This window comes from Talpa occidentalis, unplaced genomic scaffold, assembly GCF_014898055.3.
Source record: "Talpa occidentalis isolate TD23 unplaced genomic scaffold, MPIMG_talOcc4v2.1 talOcc4.16, whole genome shotgun sequence".
Taxonomy (NCBI): Eukaryota; Metazoa; Chordata; class Mammalia; order Eulipotyphla; family Talpidae; genus Talpa; species Talpa occidentalis.
The window spans coordinates 34,793,509-34,809,697 of NW_023601653.1; the positions used below are offsets into that span (position 1 = coordinate 34,793,509).

The window sequence follows — 16,189 nt, forward strand, 5'->3', positions numbered from 1 at the left end:
GGCATTAGGTTAATATAAATGTATGAGCAGCAAACTAATAACTGAAAACTCAGCTCAATATATGTCAATTTTCCTTTTTTCCAACACATAATATATGCCCATGCACTATCTTTTTACCTATTCTCTGTAATCAGCTACAGAGTAGCGGATTAGAATAAAAGCCTTGCAAGAGACTTCATCTCTCGCAACTTGATGCAAAGATGATGATTTTCCTGATTCCCGGTTTTATATCACTCTGTGTGCTTCAGAATGGTTCACTGTGTTGCTAAGACAACAGAAGAAGTGGATGCTGCAACAGAACACTGGGATTGAAGTCAAGGCACGGCTGCTGCCTCCAAGGATGTCAGTGTGTTCAAGGCCATTTTTACAGTGGAACTTGTAACACTCCACTTAGAAAAAAAGGATCATACTCATCCAACGTCCTTCCAAAGACGATGACGACTAACTCAACCATGGAACAGACAGTAGTATGTGCTCTACAGTCAGGAAATCAATATTTCACTAATATGTACCTTCCTTAGAGCCCTGAGAGAAGCTTGTCCTTAAATTCCTGTCTTGATTCTACTAGAAGCATGTCTAAAGGGGATTAGGAGCAAGCTGATAGTATGTCATCAGCTGTTTCTCCACTAAAAATGTACATCTCATCAAAATGAAAGTTTGATTCTATATGGCAAATAAGTAGGTTGGGTCTGATGTTGATCGATGCCTCTGAACGATATTTGGAATTTCAGTTTCTGAAAAGATGCAATAAAGTAGTTCTCCTCAATGAACTGGGGATAAAGGCACAGAGAACTCAGCAGCAGCAGGGATGTAAGCTGGGTTGCCTCTCTAGGTTGTCCCAACAAACGGAACAACTGCAGCAACATTCTACTGTGCTACCGAGACAGCAAGGCAACAAGAAGGGGAATAAAAACAAAATGTCTGAACTGACTTTGAATATTCTTTTCTGATCTAAAAAAAAAATGAGAACAGTATTTCGCACAGCTAAAAAGTGTCCTTCACATCACGTACATTCTATAGCATAGAGAGAAAATCCATTCAGAATCACACAAACAGACGCATGGAGCTGCACAGCGCTCCTTAGAACTAGGACAGGCCTTGTTCAGAATCATCTCCCTCTCTTAAGAAGTAATCTGGTGAAAAATAATGGCTAGGCAGAGGCAAGTGTCAGAGGACATGACTCCCCAATCTCTGAGGGTCCCCTGGCGAAGAGTCACAAGAGGAGACTGGAGTCTGAGTTAATGGCTGAGTCTTCATTTTTCAGCAGGAGTCAGAAGATACCCTAATAATGGAAACTGGAGATTCTGTAGTGAGGTCAAAACTTGTCTAGGAATCCTTGTCTCTAAGTAAAAGTTTAATCGATCTGGATCAAATAAAACCCAGAAGACCCCTTTTTAAAACCCTGGTGTTCTAAGCATAAAAAAGGAAATAGAAAAGAACACACACCACTCTATTTTAATATTTTTAAGTAGCATAAATCATAATGGTTTGTATACTACACTGTACAAGTATATACTGTTACTTTTCAAAGAAAATTTACTTCTTATAGGATTTTCTGAAACAGTTACTCCATTCAGCTAAGAGCTTGACCCTTTTGCCATTGCTACGATACAAGGAACACAGTCTATGAGCTTCCAGTCTTCCAGCTGTGCCTGTTTCTGCTGCCATTGAGAGAAAGCCTCTCAGAGAGCTCTCAGAGCCCCTTCCATCTCCTGCGCCAGGAAACAGGCTCTGCAGGTAGATGTGCGCCAGGGAGGCCAGCTTCTGTGCTTTGCTTTCCGCAAGTCTACTCTCCTTCAAGTAAACTTGCGCTTCTTCATGGCTTCTGCCTTGACTGCCAGGCTCTTGGCACAGATGGTCAGGACCACAATGAGGACACCCACCACAAATGTCACCAGGGGCCAGAGGAAGCAATGCAGGAGGACAATCTCATCATGCGTGCGATGCAGGAGCACATCATCTGGTCTGCAAGACAGTGGAGGACAGGAAAGAGAGAGTGGTCAGCTGCCATGGCAGGCACTGGAGACTGTTCAACCTGGGCATCAACTTGTTTTCATACCCAAAGGGAATAATCATCACCAAAAGTGAAGACTTCAATATGCTTATAGATACTGTACTTTGTGCGCTGAAGCCATGGCAAATTCTGAGATCTTAAATGAAGTAATTGGTGCAGAGACTCATATAATTTATATGCTGCAAAGCATCAAGGGTGTAGCAATCTCTCATGCAAATATATTCCCCATTCTAAGTTGCTTAACATTTTTCTCTAAGTTGCTTCCATTTTTCTCACTCATCCTTTAATGTCTGTTGGTCAAGGTGGCTTGGATAAGTCTAACAATTACTTATGGGTTGACACTTTCAAACAAACCCTAACTAGACTTCAGCACTTAGACGGGGCCAAACTGATCTTTATTCACACACACACAAAAAAAAAACCCAGTTAAGACTATTGTTTGAGTTTAATAAGAGACTTGTGGTGCAATCTTCGGGTCAATCAGTTTCAATATGTGAAGGCTTTTATTAGTGACAAGTGAATGTTGGTTTTAATACACTTTTTCAGCTTTTGGGTGGAATTAGCCATAATTTTAAGCCATGGCCCACTTTCTTGATTCATTTTGCAAAATCTTAGCAATATGTCTACTTGTTCTTGCTTTGCAACAAATGGTGTTGGGGAAATAGCTTCATGCCAAAAAGTAAAAAAAAAGAAAGAAAAGAAAGTAGATCCACACTTTACTCCATACACAAAATTAATTAAAACTGGATTAAAGATGGGCCTCCCCTGGTGGTGCAGCGGTTGAGCACTGGGCTGCAAAGCTGCCCACAGCCTCTGCAGCTACAGTTTGATCCCCGGCTGCCAGCGAGGGCCCCACATGGCACAGCTGACCTCTCCTGTCTCACCTGCTGCTCCCCTCAGCAGTGCATTTTGTCAGTCTGCCTGTTCTGTTCCCTGCTCTGGCTCTAGGGAATCTTCTCACCCTCCTGCGCTTCTTACTGTACCCAGTTCTTGTATAAATAAATAAATAAATCTTAAAAAAAAAAAACAAAACTGGATTAAAGATATGAATAAGAGACCTGAAACTATAAAATACTTAAAACATAGGTGATATATCAACCACAGTGATGTACTTGGGGATGTAACCCCAACAGCAAGAAAACCAATCACCAAAAAACAAACAAGTAGGACTACATCAAACTAAAGTTTTGTACCTCAAAAACTTCACAGTAACAAAAAGGCAAGTTAAAGACTGGGAGACAACATCTGTCCATCACATGCCTTACAAGCAATTTTCACTTCCAAAATATATAAAGTGCTTAACAACAAAAAAAAAGACAACGCAGGCCATAAAAGGGCAAAAGATCTGAACATACACTTCCTCAAGGAAGACAGACATTAAAAAAAATGTTTCTGGTTAAGCCTCAGTGATATCACTGCTACGGCCTGATTTCAATCCCCGGCCAGGGAGCTACCTACATGGCGCAGCAGACCTCTCCTGTCTCGCCCGCTGCTCCCCTCAGCAGTGTATTTCAGTCAATCTACCTGTTCTGCTCCCCTCTCTGTCTCTGGTGAATCCTCTCACCCCTCATATCCTTGCAACTCTGGCCTACACCCCAGTTCTTATGCAAAAAAAAATATTCCTAACACCTGTGAGAGTGGCCTGAGTCAAAAAGAATGGGAAGAACAAATGTTGGCAAGGGTGTAGAGAAAAGGGAACACTTCATCCATCATTGGGGGCAATGTAATTTTGTGTAGCCTCTATGGAAAACAGGATAGTGCTACCTTAAAAAACTAAAAATATGATCCAGCAATACCACTGCTAGGCATTTACCCAAAGAATATGAAAATCTACTATGAAAAGATGTATTCACTCCTATGTTCATAGCAGCACTGTCCACACTATTCAAGTCATGGAGCCAACCTAAATGCCCAAGGACAGATGACTGGATTAAGAAACTGTGGAATACAAGAGACTATGGGGACAGTTCATGTGGTGGTGGGAATTTTATGGGGATTATATCTGAGGGGAAAAATCAAACATTGTAAATAATTGAAATAAATAAAAAATAAAAATAATTTAAAATACATATAAAAATAGAAATCATGGAGGGCCTCCCCTGGTGGTGCAGTGGTTGAGAGCTGGGCTCCGAAGCTGCCCGCAGCCTCTGCAGCACCGGTTCGATCCCTGGCCGCCGGTGAGGGTCCCACATGGTGCGCAGACCTCTCCTGTGCCCGCTGCTCCCCTCAGCAGTGTACTTCGGTCCTTCTGCCTGTTTTGTTCCCTGCTCTCGCACTGGTGAATTCTCTCACCCTCCCGTGCTTCTGACTGTACCCAGTGCTTGTATAAATAAATAAATCTTAAAAAAAAAAAAAGATTCCTTTTTAAAAAAATAGAAATCATGGAATATATATACTCAATGGCATACTACTCAACTATTAAAAAAAATATAAAATAATGCCCTTGGGAACAAAATGAATAGATCTTGAGGTGATTATGCTAAGTGAAGTCAATCAGAAAGTAAAATACAGATCCTGATGGTTTCGCTTATTTGTGGAATATAAATAACCAAAGGGTGCACACTAGCACAACAAAACAAAAATAATTCTTAGACTTCGTGAAAAAGAAAAAATAAACTGGTTACCAGAGTGAATGGGGAGCAGGAAGGAGGGGGTAGGGGAAGGAAAGGACTAAGTCGTGGGCTCAAGAGTACTGACGGAGGGTGAGTGAGGCTGTGTACATACCGAGGTGTGAAATTGTACGCCTGAAGTTATATAGATATGTAAACAACCAACAAAGTAATAAAATTTTGGTGTAAATATATGAGGCTACTTATGTAACCAGGGCTGAAGCCAAAGACTGTTACAGGTTGCGCCCCCTGGAGGTGGGTGCTGGTGAGGATGCACAGCCCCAGGCAAAATACAAAGTAATTTCTGAAATTGCTTAACTGCTTCTTTTATCCAGGTTATTTTCATGACCTCTACTCACTTTTGTCTGGAATGTGCAATGCATGGAGGTGCCCTGGAATAAGAAAAAAGGGGCAGGGGTCTGGAACTTGGGGGAAACTTAGGGGATGGGAATCCAAACCCTGATGCTAGATTTGCCCAGAGGGAATCCTTTGTTCTAAATGGCAAAATGGCAACTCATAGGTTCACAGCACACCCAGGCATACCAGATAAAAGAAACAAAGATCTGGTGTATACCCTCCTTAAAGTAAAAAATATATTTATTTTGATGTTGTTACAACAAATGAAATTTCTTCCATCTCACAAAGCTGCTTCTGTGGCTAACTGGAAGAGAAAATAGTGAACTGTTTTTTTAATGGACTGAAAAATTCCTTAACAAATTCATGTAAATATTTGAAATGCATTATAATTTGTTATTATGACATGATGGTTAATTGTACCAATGAAGAAGTAAGATTATTTCAAAGTGCTTTCTCTACAATATCCAATAGGTAATAGAAATCTTTCTAGTATTATCATCACAAATACTTGTTTATCAGAGTTTTAGCTGCTAAAGGTTAAAATTTTGGCCCATCTCTAGCCAGATTATATGATTGTTTTGTGGCACAGACCTGTCATGCTTTGTTTTATTTTCTTCATGTTTCTAATTTATTTCATCTTGCTAAATTATATGAATCAATAGAGCACTCATTAAGTCCTTCTTAGAATAAGCATACCAATCATTTACATATCAGGTATATAATATCAGGTATTTACATATCAGGTATACAGTAACTTCTGGAAGATTTTTAGTAGTCTAGCTTTACCCATATTTCTATGAGAAAAAAAACATACTGCATTATTATAATAATAATGAATTACGTATTTTGATGAAATATTACTTTAAAGTCCACAAATGCTTCTCTATTACCATGATCATAAAATTGTAGGTACAATGTCAGTCCAATATACCAGGTCCTTTGCCAGAAGCAATACCAAATGACCAAAAAATAAAGATAAAGAACAATTTCATTCTCACGACCTTTTGAATAAGTGATATATAGTCTTACTCCAAATCCTGTTTATTATTTATAACATGACCTACTTTTTACAAGAATCTGAAATGGGGCCTCCCTGGTGGCTCAAGGGGTTGAGCACAGCACTATGAAGCAATCTGCAGCCTCTGCAGCACAAGTTCGACCCCTGGCTAGCCAGGGAGCAACCCACATCGCGCAGCAGACCTCTCCTATCTCGCCCACTGCTCCCCTAGCAGTGTACTTCAGTCAATCTGCCTGTTCTGTTCCCCACTCTGTCTCTGGTGAATCCTCTCACCCCCCCACCCCCACATCTCTGGCCTGTATCCCAGTTCTTGTATGCATAAATAAATAAATCTTTTTAAAAAAAAGAATCTGAAATAGATACTAATAAAAACAAAAGACTTAAGTACAACAAAACTCTTAAACTGACAGTAAAAAGCAAGTGCAATATAATTAGAATGAGAAAACTGTTATTTAACAACCCACATTCTTCCATACAATTATTTCCCCCTTTTTGAAGATCAGTACTGTATTATTAATTCAGATTTTAGCCAGAAGTGGAGAAGCTTAAAGATGACCCATTAAGTTCACAAAGGAAGACTCTCAGGCTCCCTTTCCACCTCAGCAATGCCTATTCCTGGAGAAAAGGCCTCGGGAAATGGAAATGTTGATTCATGATGTTAATGTGCAAAATACCCTCTGATTGTTCAATTACTTATTTAGAAGTACTAATTCTTTTTTTTTTAAAGATTTATTTATTTTTATACAAGAGCTGGGGTATAGGCCAGAGGTGTGGGGAGGATGAGAGGATTCACCAGAGACAGAGTGGGGAGCAGAACAGGCAGATGACAGAAACACACTGCTGAGGGGAGCAGTGGGCGAGACAGTAGAGGTCTGCTGCACCATGTGGGATTCTCACCAGCAGGCTGGGATCAAACCTGCACTGCAGAGGCTGCGGACAGCTTCACAGCACTGCGCTCAACCCTCTGTACCATCAGGGAGGCCTAGAAGCACTAATTCTTAAACATCAAAAAGTACTTGTGAGTTGGCAAGTCTGAGAATAGAATGAAAGAAAAAGGATCCCCCAAACAAGCCCCAGGGACTAAAGCTCAGCCAGGACATTGGTCTCCCCATCACTGAGGAAGACAAAACAAGACCTTCCCTTATTTACTTGGTGAAGCTGCGGGAATGTGGAACCTGACATAAGTATTCTTAGCCATTGCTTTGTCATTTTGTGTGTAACTGCCATTTTAGAATTTTAGGTTTTCCTGTCCCGGGAATGATGACTGCATTCCAGAGATAGTTTCAACAGTTTCGACCCTCACTCCATCCTTACCCTCCAGTCACCAATAAGGGCGTACTTGCCACAACTGGAGCAGCATCTCGGCCGGACCAATCAGCTTAGAATTATTGCTGCACAAAGTTGAAGAACACATCCTTGTAGCCAATGAGTAACTGCCAGCATGATTTAATTTTTTAAACCTGCTTGTAACCCTATAAAAAACCCCTGCTTCCTTTGGTCGGGCCTCTCGATACCTGCCACTGTGTTGGTAGGTGCCATGAGCCCGGACTCGAGTCTGTAATAAACTCCCTTTTGTGTCTGCATCGGCTGTCTTTGGGTTCTTGGAGGCTATCCTCGCCGAGTCCGCCGATCTTGGGCACAACAAAGCCAAATACCAAATGCCCAAATGGAAGAAATTCTTATAAAAAAGACTGTAAACATTTAAAAAAGAACCACCTGAGCAAAATGTTCATGTGCCTTTTTCTTAAAAACTTCAAAAACAGGGTGGAGGCTTCCCTTTGAAGTTAAGTAAAATATGCTACCCGAGGGCTTAAAAATTAAGCCAGTGTCTTCTAAGACCTTCCGATACCATCATTCTGAAATCTTAGTGTTCAGATTCTATTAATTCAGGTGAGGGGAACCAGGGGTTACACCCAGCACAGCAACCTCACACATAGCAAAAGATTTCTAAAAGATAACTAACAGCTATATTCTATCCCTTCCCCAAGCTGAATCACGCTCTCAGCCCTCACTCCAGGCAAAGAGGACACTGAAAACTAGCAGGAGATATAATCACAGATCACACAGTTGCAACGTGGGTGTGAGAAACTGTTTCCAGGGAGAAAATGACAAACATACTGATGCACCCAAAATATGCACATGAGCAGGGATTCCATTAGGTATTTGGAAGGCTGGCAAGAGCTTCAGAATTTGGTTCTCAAGGAAATGGGGCGGGTAAGGAATCCCCCCCCCCTCAAATGTCAATGTATCTTCTCACCATCTGAACAACACTGGGCATATTGTGTGCTGCGGAGATGTGGCATTTAAAAGGAGGTCGAGAAACATCTTCCTCGTGAGTTTTCTTGTTATTTCAAGATGACAGGGACTCCTTAACTAGTAAAAGTGAAGTGGGGGCAGGGCAAGGAGAGTTCATTCATCTCCCCATGGGCTCAAATAAAAGCCCCCCTGCAAAGAAACATGGTCTCAGCAGATCTGCTCAAGCCCACAAAGCCTGGCCTTTTTCCAGTGGTCCACACACCTAGAAGAGCGTTCCACTGTGCTAAGCTGACAGTGAGAGGTCAGTTGACGTTAGTGCAATAAGAAGGGAATGAAAATCCCGTGTCCCAGAGTTAAGTTAAGCAAAAGTGGGGAGTGCAGAGAAGGTGGAGGAAAGGCAGAATCTTAGACTTCATGGGAATTCTTTCAAAGGGCATTTATATTTGTTTGGAACTGTAAATACCATAGATGAATTTGCATAAACAGTCATGTGTATTTGCTTGTGCTTTTATAGATCGTGCCAACTATTTTCAGATAATTTCCAAGAGAGAGTGATCATGTTTACTATTCTTTTTTGTCACTGCAAAATTTATTTTCTTTTCTCCTTGCTTGGTTATTTAAAAACCTTTCTCTAGCTCAGCCAACCCACGTGTGTGTAACTACTGTCACCAGTGGTTCCTGTTCCTTCAACTCACCTGTCCCATCCCTCGTAGGGGCTTTACCCTCCTAGCAAAGAGTGCCAACACTGCTGCTCCTGACACGTCCCTGCTGGGGACCTAGCACACTAGGACAAGCTGCCTGGGCCTAGTTAGGCCAATGCTAAATGAGTCTAAGCAGCAACAGACATTCCCTTTTATGGGCCTCCCTGGTGGCACAAGGGGTTAAGATGTAACCTATGAAGCTACCCTCGGCCACTGCAGAATGAGTTTGATCCCTGGCCAGGGAGGTGACCCACATGGCGCAGCAGACCTCTCCTGTCTCGACCATTGCTCCCCTCAGCAGTGTATTTCGTTCGGTCAATCTGCCTGTTCTGCTCCCCATTCTGTCTCTGGTGAATCCTCTCAACCCCCACCCCAGTTCTCGTATGCATAAATAAATAAATCTTTAAAAAACAAAAACAAAAACCAGACGTTCCATTTTTTCCAAAGCTCTGAAAAAGATTCTGTAGTTTATTCCACACTAATTCATTCAAACAATTTACTCTCAGATCACCATTAATCTCTGATTAAGTTATATCTAATTCCTTATAATTAGATCCTCAATGAACACTAATCAGTCAGTTGCCACAATATTTTTTTAAATATCTCTCTCGCACCAGTACAGCTTCATTATTTTGGTAGCTCTGAGGAAAGGGTTTGAAAAATGTATTGGGATGGGGGGATGTGGATTGCATGTCTTTTTGATTATTATGAAAGCACAAAGGAAACAGGGCTACCTCATAATATTATCATTCTAGAAGTTTCCCACTTCATTGAAATGTATTATGCAACAGTTATTTTTTTAATTAAGTGGCAGAGTATATATACTTTGCTACTGCATGTAGGAAGACAGACATAGGCTAGCATTTCTATCAAGGCTAGCAATGAATCATTCATCCTAACCTCTAAATTATATAGTAAAGAATGCATGAATAATAGCTTTACATTCCATTTTATCGTAGTCTGGTAAGCAGTTATTTCTCTTGGTAAAGTGCATTGAAGAGATATTGAAATACTCTGCACAGTAAAAGTAGCTACATTCGTTTTGAAGCTCTTTTCCTAATTGATAAAATGCTTAAGAACAAAAGTTTGAAAGAGAACTATGCGTAACATTAATGACTTGTGATATAATAATGGAATTTTTAAAACAACTAATAAAACGATCCTATCAGTCAATCTGAAAGTTTTTCTTTGATGTGCCCGCAGCTTAACTTGCCCAGAAGCACATGAGTTAAAATTCGAGAAAATACAAGTAAAAAGCCATCAGATTATTGGAGTAAACATAAGGATTTTAAAATCACTAAAAATTGATAGGCCTGGGTACTCCTAAGGATATTTGTTTTCTTTTCATCTGCCATGAGACTGGCATGAATGTCCCAGATAGGGGCTACTCTTTCAGCCAGGCCCCACAGTGATACCAGCCTGCAACAGAGGTGCCTCCGACTCAAGACAGGCTTGTACTGTAAGCAGGAAATAAACTCTTGTGATGAGTGGCTGATATTTTCAGGTTGTGACCACAGCACAATCTAGTTTAAGCTGATCAAAATACACAGGTATAAGCTGGGCATCTTACAGTTTCTCTAAGTAGATTCAGCCGTCATTGTTAAAATTAGTCCTCGCTTAATCTGAAGCATAAAAACAGCTTACAAATGCATATTTGGGGGGGTTTAAAAGGTTTTCTTGCTACACAGCTCTCTTTGAGTCAATCACTCAACAATATCCGCAGAACATGGACAACGCAGGAGGTGCTGCAACGGGTCTTGGGGTGTGGGCTCTCACTGGCTGGCTGTCACAGGGCAGCAGTCAGTCTGCATCCCAAGATGCGAGGAACACACTCTACCCCTATAAATGTTTGTTGTTTGTCCATTGTTGAACTATGTTTCAAAATGCAGTGGACATTTGTACAAAGTGCAGAGGTAAAGAAAAAGGAGTACTTAAGTGAGCCTGGGGAAACTGCCATTGAGCAGACATGAAAAAAGAACGAGAATTTAGCATCCAGGTTTCTTGGTAGAAGATACAGCACATACAAAGGCACAAGAGCTTTTGGTCTAGCGTTTCAGAGTATTTTGTCACCAATGGTCCACTTAGAGAATCTAATAGCCACCTCATTGATCACCTAATAGAGTCCCTTATGTGAGTGTATCCCAATATGGGCTGCAACCCTGGCTGGTGTCAGCGGCAGTGCAGCAAAATGCTAATGGATGTGGACTCTGAAGATGAGTGCATAGGTTTGAATTCTGCTTCTGCGGCTTGCTAGCTGTACAATTGGACAAGTTGCTTGACTTCTCTTTGCTTTGTTCCCTCATGTATAAAATTAAGATTGTGACAATAATTCCTCGTATGGGTGTTGTACAGATTCAATGAGATTCAATGTATAAAGCACTTGAACAGTTTCTCAAACAGAATAAGCATTTACATGGAGGTGTTGGCTCTTCTGGGCTCTGGGTGAGGTCAGAGGAAGACCATCAGTGAAAGAGCACAGTCAGATCTCTGTCTAGTCCTTTTTAGCATTTTTATTAATAACTTGGATAAGGGGATTGACGTCACTTTGATTTATAATAAGATAACATCTTATGACGGAAGACATAAATGACGCCTGCCAGAACCAAGATTCAAAATAATCATGAGAGAGTGGAGCAGTAAAAAAACAGTAATATATATTTACATAATGGTTAACTTTTAAAATCTTGTATTTAAATCCAGAACACCATTCTCACAAGCTTAAAAGTGGGAGGAACCTGCTTTAAGAGAAGCAGATATGAAACAGACAAGGTAGGAGGAGCAAATCTGATTAATTGTAAGCTCTGTATGAATCAACAGTGTGTTGTGGCTGCCAAAAAAAAAAAAAAAAAAAAAAAAAAAAAAGCCAGTGCCATATCAGGCCTCATTAACTGAGTTTTAATCTCTATATTGAACAGTAGCAAAAATGTTCTGTCATCCTCTGCACAGGACAGCTCAAGGCACAGTAAGAAGAGCACCACAGACAAGAACTAGTCTAGACTCAATGGCGACAATAGTGAGGACTTCGAGGACTCTGGTTCATATCTGTGCCCGGCTCCTCCCTGGCTATGGGACCCTAAAGACTGCTTCCTCTTCCACAAAACTCAGGTAACATGGTTTACCATCCCATTGAGACCATAGGCTAACCAAGATGATAAAGTATTTTTAACTGCGGTACACTGTATATAAAATTCACCATTTTTGCCATTTAAATACACAGTTTAATGGCATTTATTCCATTTTCACATTATTGTACAACCATCACCATTATCTATTTCCAAAATTTGTTCTTCATCCCAAAAGGAAACTCTATAACCATGAAGCAGTAACTGCCATTTTCCTCTTCCCCCATCCCTGATCACCTCGAATCTACTTTCTGTCTCAAGAAATATGCCTGTTCTGGGTATTTCCCAAGATGGATTCTTGACAATTAAAAATGTTTGGGAATGGAATGGGTTTCTTCACAGCAATTTGTTGTCTACTGTCACCAGAGTAGTAAAGAGAAGGGAAAAAACTTCACTGCAAGGGGATTCACTTTGGTGTGGAGCAAATGACTGGAAGGCATGTCTCAGACTGGAGAGTATGTGTGTCTCAGAACTCCACAGACCCTCTACCTGTGTTAAAAGCCAGTTCTGCACCCATGTCATCTAAGATGAAACTGAGGAAAGAACACTTCAGTAAGTAGCCCAAGGTCATACACGGCTGATTCACGAAGAGCTATGGATAGAACTGAAGTCTCCTGGTGCACAGCCCTGCCCTGCACTCCCCACTCCACCGTAGAGGCTGTGCTCTGTGACCTACTTGTCCTGAGGATCTTGTAGTTTTCTTGCCCAGTTTCATCAGAGCTTTGTTAGATGGCTGCGCAAACTATCTTAAAGGAAAAGTGAGTTAATCTTGTCAAATTCTTAACTTGTGGCCATAATCATGAAAGTTGTTAGGCTGAGCCTCACTGGTGGTGCAGCGGTTGAGTGTTGGGTTGCGAAGCTGCCTTCAGCCTCTGCAGCTCCAGTTCGATCCCCGGCCGCCGGGCAAGGGTCCCACGTGGCGCGCAGACCTCTCCTGCCGCCCGCTGCTCCCCTCAGCAGTGTACTTCGTCATTCTGCCTGCTCTGCTCTCCCCTCTGGCTCTGGTGAATTCTCTCACCCTCCCACGCTTCTGACTGTACCCAGTGCTTGTATAAATAAATAAATCTTTAAATTAAAAAAAAAAGTTGTTAGGTTAAGTTGTAAGCATAAAAACCATCAAAAAACAGACCCTCACATTTGAGAGTAATGCATAGCTGTCTGGATATAAGACTTCTAAAGAACACGAGCAGGGATTCCATACATATTCCGCAGCACACTGGAGAAGTCACAGCAAACACTGCTTTAAAAAAAAAAAAAAAAAAGATACTAATTTGGAGACCAGAGAACTATCAATTCTGATGTAATCTCTCTTAATATGGAGCCAGACACAAATGTATATGGAAAAGACTCAATGTGGGTAAGATTCTCGATTTACTGTTTTGTTTTTAAGACTCAAGATATATCTACTTGATAGCTAAAGAGAAAACCAGTATGTTCCTTTAAAAAATAACTACAGAACCAGTGTCTTATTTAATAATAGCTTATAAGGCTATTTTGCAGAGCAAATAAAAAAACAAAAGAAAAGCTCTATTAGAAATTAAATTTTCACCAAATCTTGAGTTTAATATCTAGTAATTCATTCAAAAGTCAATAAAATTACCCTATGAATTTTAATGAAAATTTCAATTCTTATGTTTTCATGCACATTTACCACACCTCCCCCATCTGTATCCCAACAGGTTTGTCAGTAAAGACAAGGTTTTTTCCTAAGGAATACAAACTATAAAAAACTAAGAAGGAAAAACGCAGCAACCAATTGATTAAACCCAACATTTAAATATATTCCAAAAAATCTGTTTTTAGAATGTTCTAAGTCAAAAATGAATGAACAGACACTACAAAAATCAACAACAATAGACCAATCACTTTTCCAGACTGATTACGTGCATTCAGTGACACTTATCTAAACATATAAGTGTCCATCTCACACAACAGGAAATCCAGAGGCAGGCAGGCCAGGGCAGTGACTCAACGATGGTGCCAGGAGCCTGATTCTCTCTCTCTCTTTTTGCTCTACTCTTCTTACGCCATGACCTCAGTGTTACAGAGTGGCACCTGCACTCCTGCCACCAATCCATTCTTCCACCAGGACAAAAGTAGGAAAAAGGGAGGCAGTGGCTTTTATATGAGGGAAGCAAAAGTTTTCCTAGAAGTTGATCTTGTCTCTAATACCTTCGCCCAGTACAGAACTCAGAGTCACCCAACTCTATTCTCTTCTTAACCTGAGCCCCATCAAACATTATGTGCATCTCTAAGTTTGTGGGTTCCATTTTCTTAAAAGTCTCATGTCCATTCCTGCCTTTCCTTCCCTTAGCTCCTCTTTTCATCCCTTGTATACACTGATTCAGTCATCCAAATTCTTCACCTTTCCCAACTTCACCATTTTCCAACCCTTTCTCCAACTATCCTTGCAGCCATCAGCCTTGTATTTTCATGACAGTCACTCCCCCACACTCAGAGAGAATAAAATCTAAATGCAGGTGTCACAGAGGCCCAGGATTATCTGATTCAACCTCTTGCACCCTCCAGGCATATGAAGTTCATTACATTTCTTCTGGGGGCCTATGATATTTCAAATCTAATGCCTCTCAACATGCTATTATTTCCCCTAAAATCCCTTTCCCTAGACATCATTTATCTGGAAACTCCCTACTCTTTCTTTAAAATTCCACTCACATTCTTCCTTTGTAAAGGCTTTTCTCTTTCCACTCCTCAAAAGCCATGTATCCATCCATCCATCCATCCATCCATCCATCCATCCATGAGTATAGCATTTACTGTAGTGCATCTGGTTACTTATACACATGTTTGTCTTCTATACTAAGCAGTGAGATCCTTGAAGTTAGAGATATAGTCTTATTATCTCTGACTACTACTGCCTGACATACAACATATTATATTGGCATAATAACCAATATTAATAGGTCATTAATAAATGCTTGCTGGATAAATGAAAGAGTAAATGAAATGACAGAAATTTCATGGGTGAAATACAGGACATGGAAAAGAGCAACACCACAGAGAATAATGAAAAGCTATTTTGTGGCAGGAAGGTCTCTGTAGTACTTAAAGTGAGATTGCTGACTTTGTGGAGAGGGAGAACATGTTCACAGAAGCAAATTTTCCAAATAACCGAGGCTTAATCTTCCTTTAAGTTGAATAAAAACTAATACAAATATTAAAATACTACTGGTGAAACTGTTTCCCAAAAATGCATTATACATCCCTTGCCTTCTGTTTTTTTTTTTTTTTTTAAAGATTTATTTTATTTATACAAGAACCGGGATACAGGCCAGATGTGCCGGGGCGGGGTGTGTGTGTGTGTGTGTGTGTGTGTGTGTGTGAGAGAGGATTCACCAGAGAGAGAGCGGGGAACAGAACAGGCAGATTGACGAAATACACTGCTGAGGGGAGCAGTGGGCGAGACAGGAGAGGTCTGTCTCACCATGTGGGTTGCTCCGAGGCCGGTGGGGATCAAACTGGCACTGCAGAGGCTGCGGACAGCTCCACAGCTCTGCACTCAACCACCTGAGCCACCAAGGAGGCCCTACATCCCTTGCCTTCTAAGGAGAGTATATGGAGCCAAATTTGACCTTTTTTGATGACACAGTGTCATCATTATGAAACTCAATTACTGTTGATGTAGGAGAACTGTCTGCTCCTCTATTGACTGGCTCTAGACTATTAACCATTTCATTCTTTGCTAATTTTCTTATTCTTCCACCATTAGGATTTTATCTGGCACCTTCAGTGGTAATAATTGTACAGGCTTCAGAATCAGAAAATCACAAAGCTATAAAATTTGAGCACTTAAAGGAATCTTAGAGATTATTTAACCTGTCGGTCTAAATCAAGTTTTATAGATAAGAAAAGCCTTAAGTAAGTGAGCCGTCTGTTTCTAATCGGTTGCTTTTAATCTTCTATTTTTAATGGCTTTCAAACAATATTCTGCAAAGCACTCTACTCAATTTTAGCTCTGGCCATTATGTTTATCTTTATCTAAAATGCTAAGGGCAGATTTAATTTAAAAATACATACTGCAGGATAAACATACTTTCAATGAACTTAAACTTTAAAATATGTCTGTTTGGTAGCAGAAGACAACATATCAA

General features: G+C 40.6%; 1 protein-coding gene across 1 annotated transcript in view; it reads right to left on the minus strand.

The window, feature by feature from the left end:
* Positions 1-1,397: 1,397 nt before the first annotated feature.
* The window catches only part of KCNMB4 (potassium calcium-activated channel subfamily M regulatory beta subunit 4), a 50,801-nt gene continuing 36,009 nt past the window's right edge, over positions 1,398-16,189 (minus strand). The window contains exon 3 of the mRNA XM_037513995.1: positions 1,398-1,965. Within this exon, the coding sequence (XP_037369892.1) occupies positions 1,797-1,965 (169 nt within the window). The 3' untranslated portion in view covers positions 1,398-1,796. The remainder of the gene's footprint in view (positions 1,966-16,189) is intronic.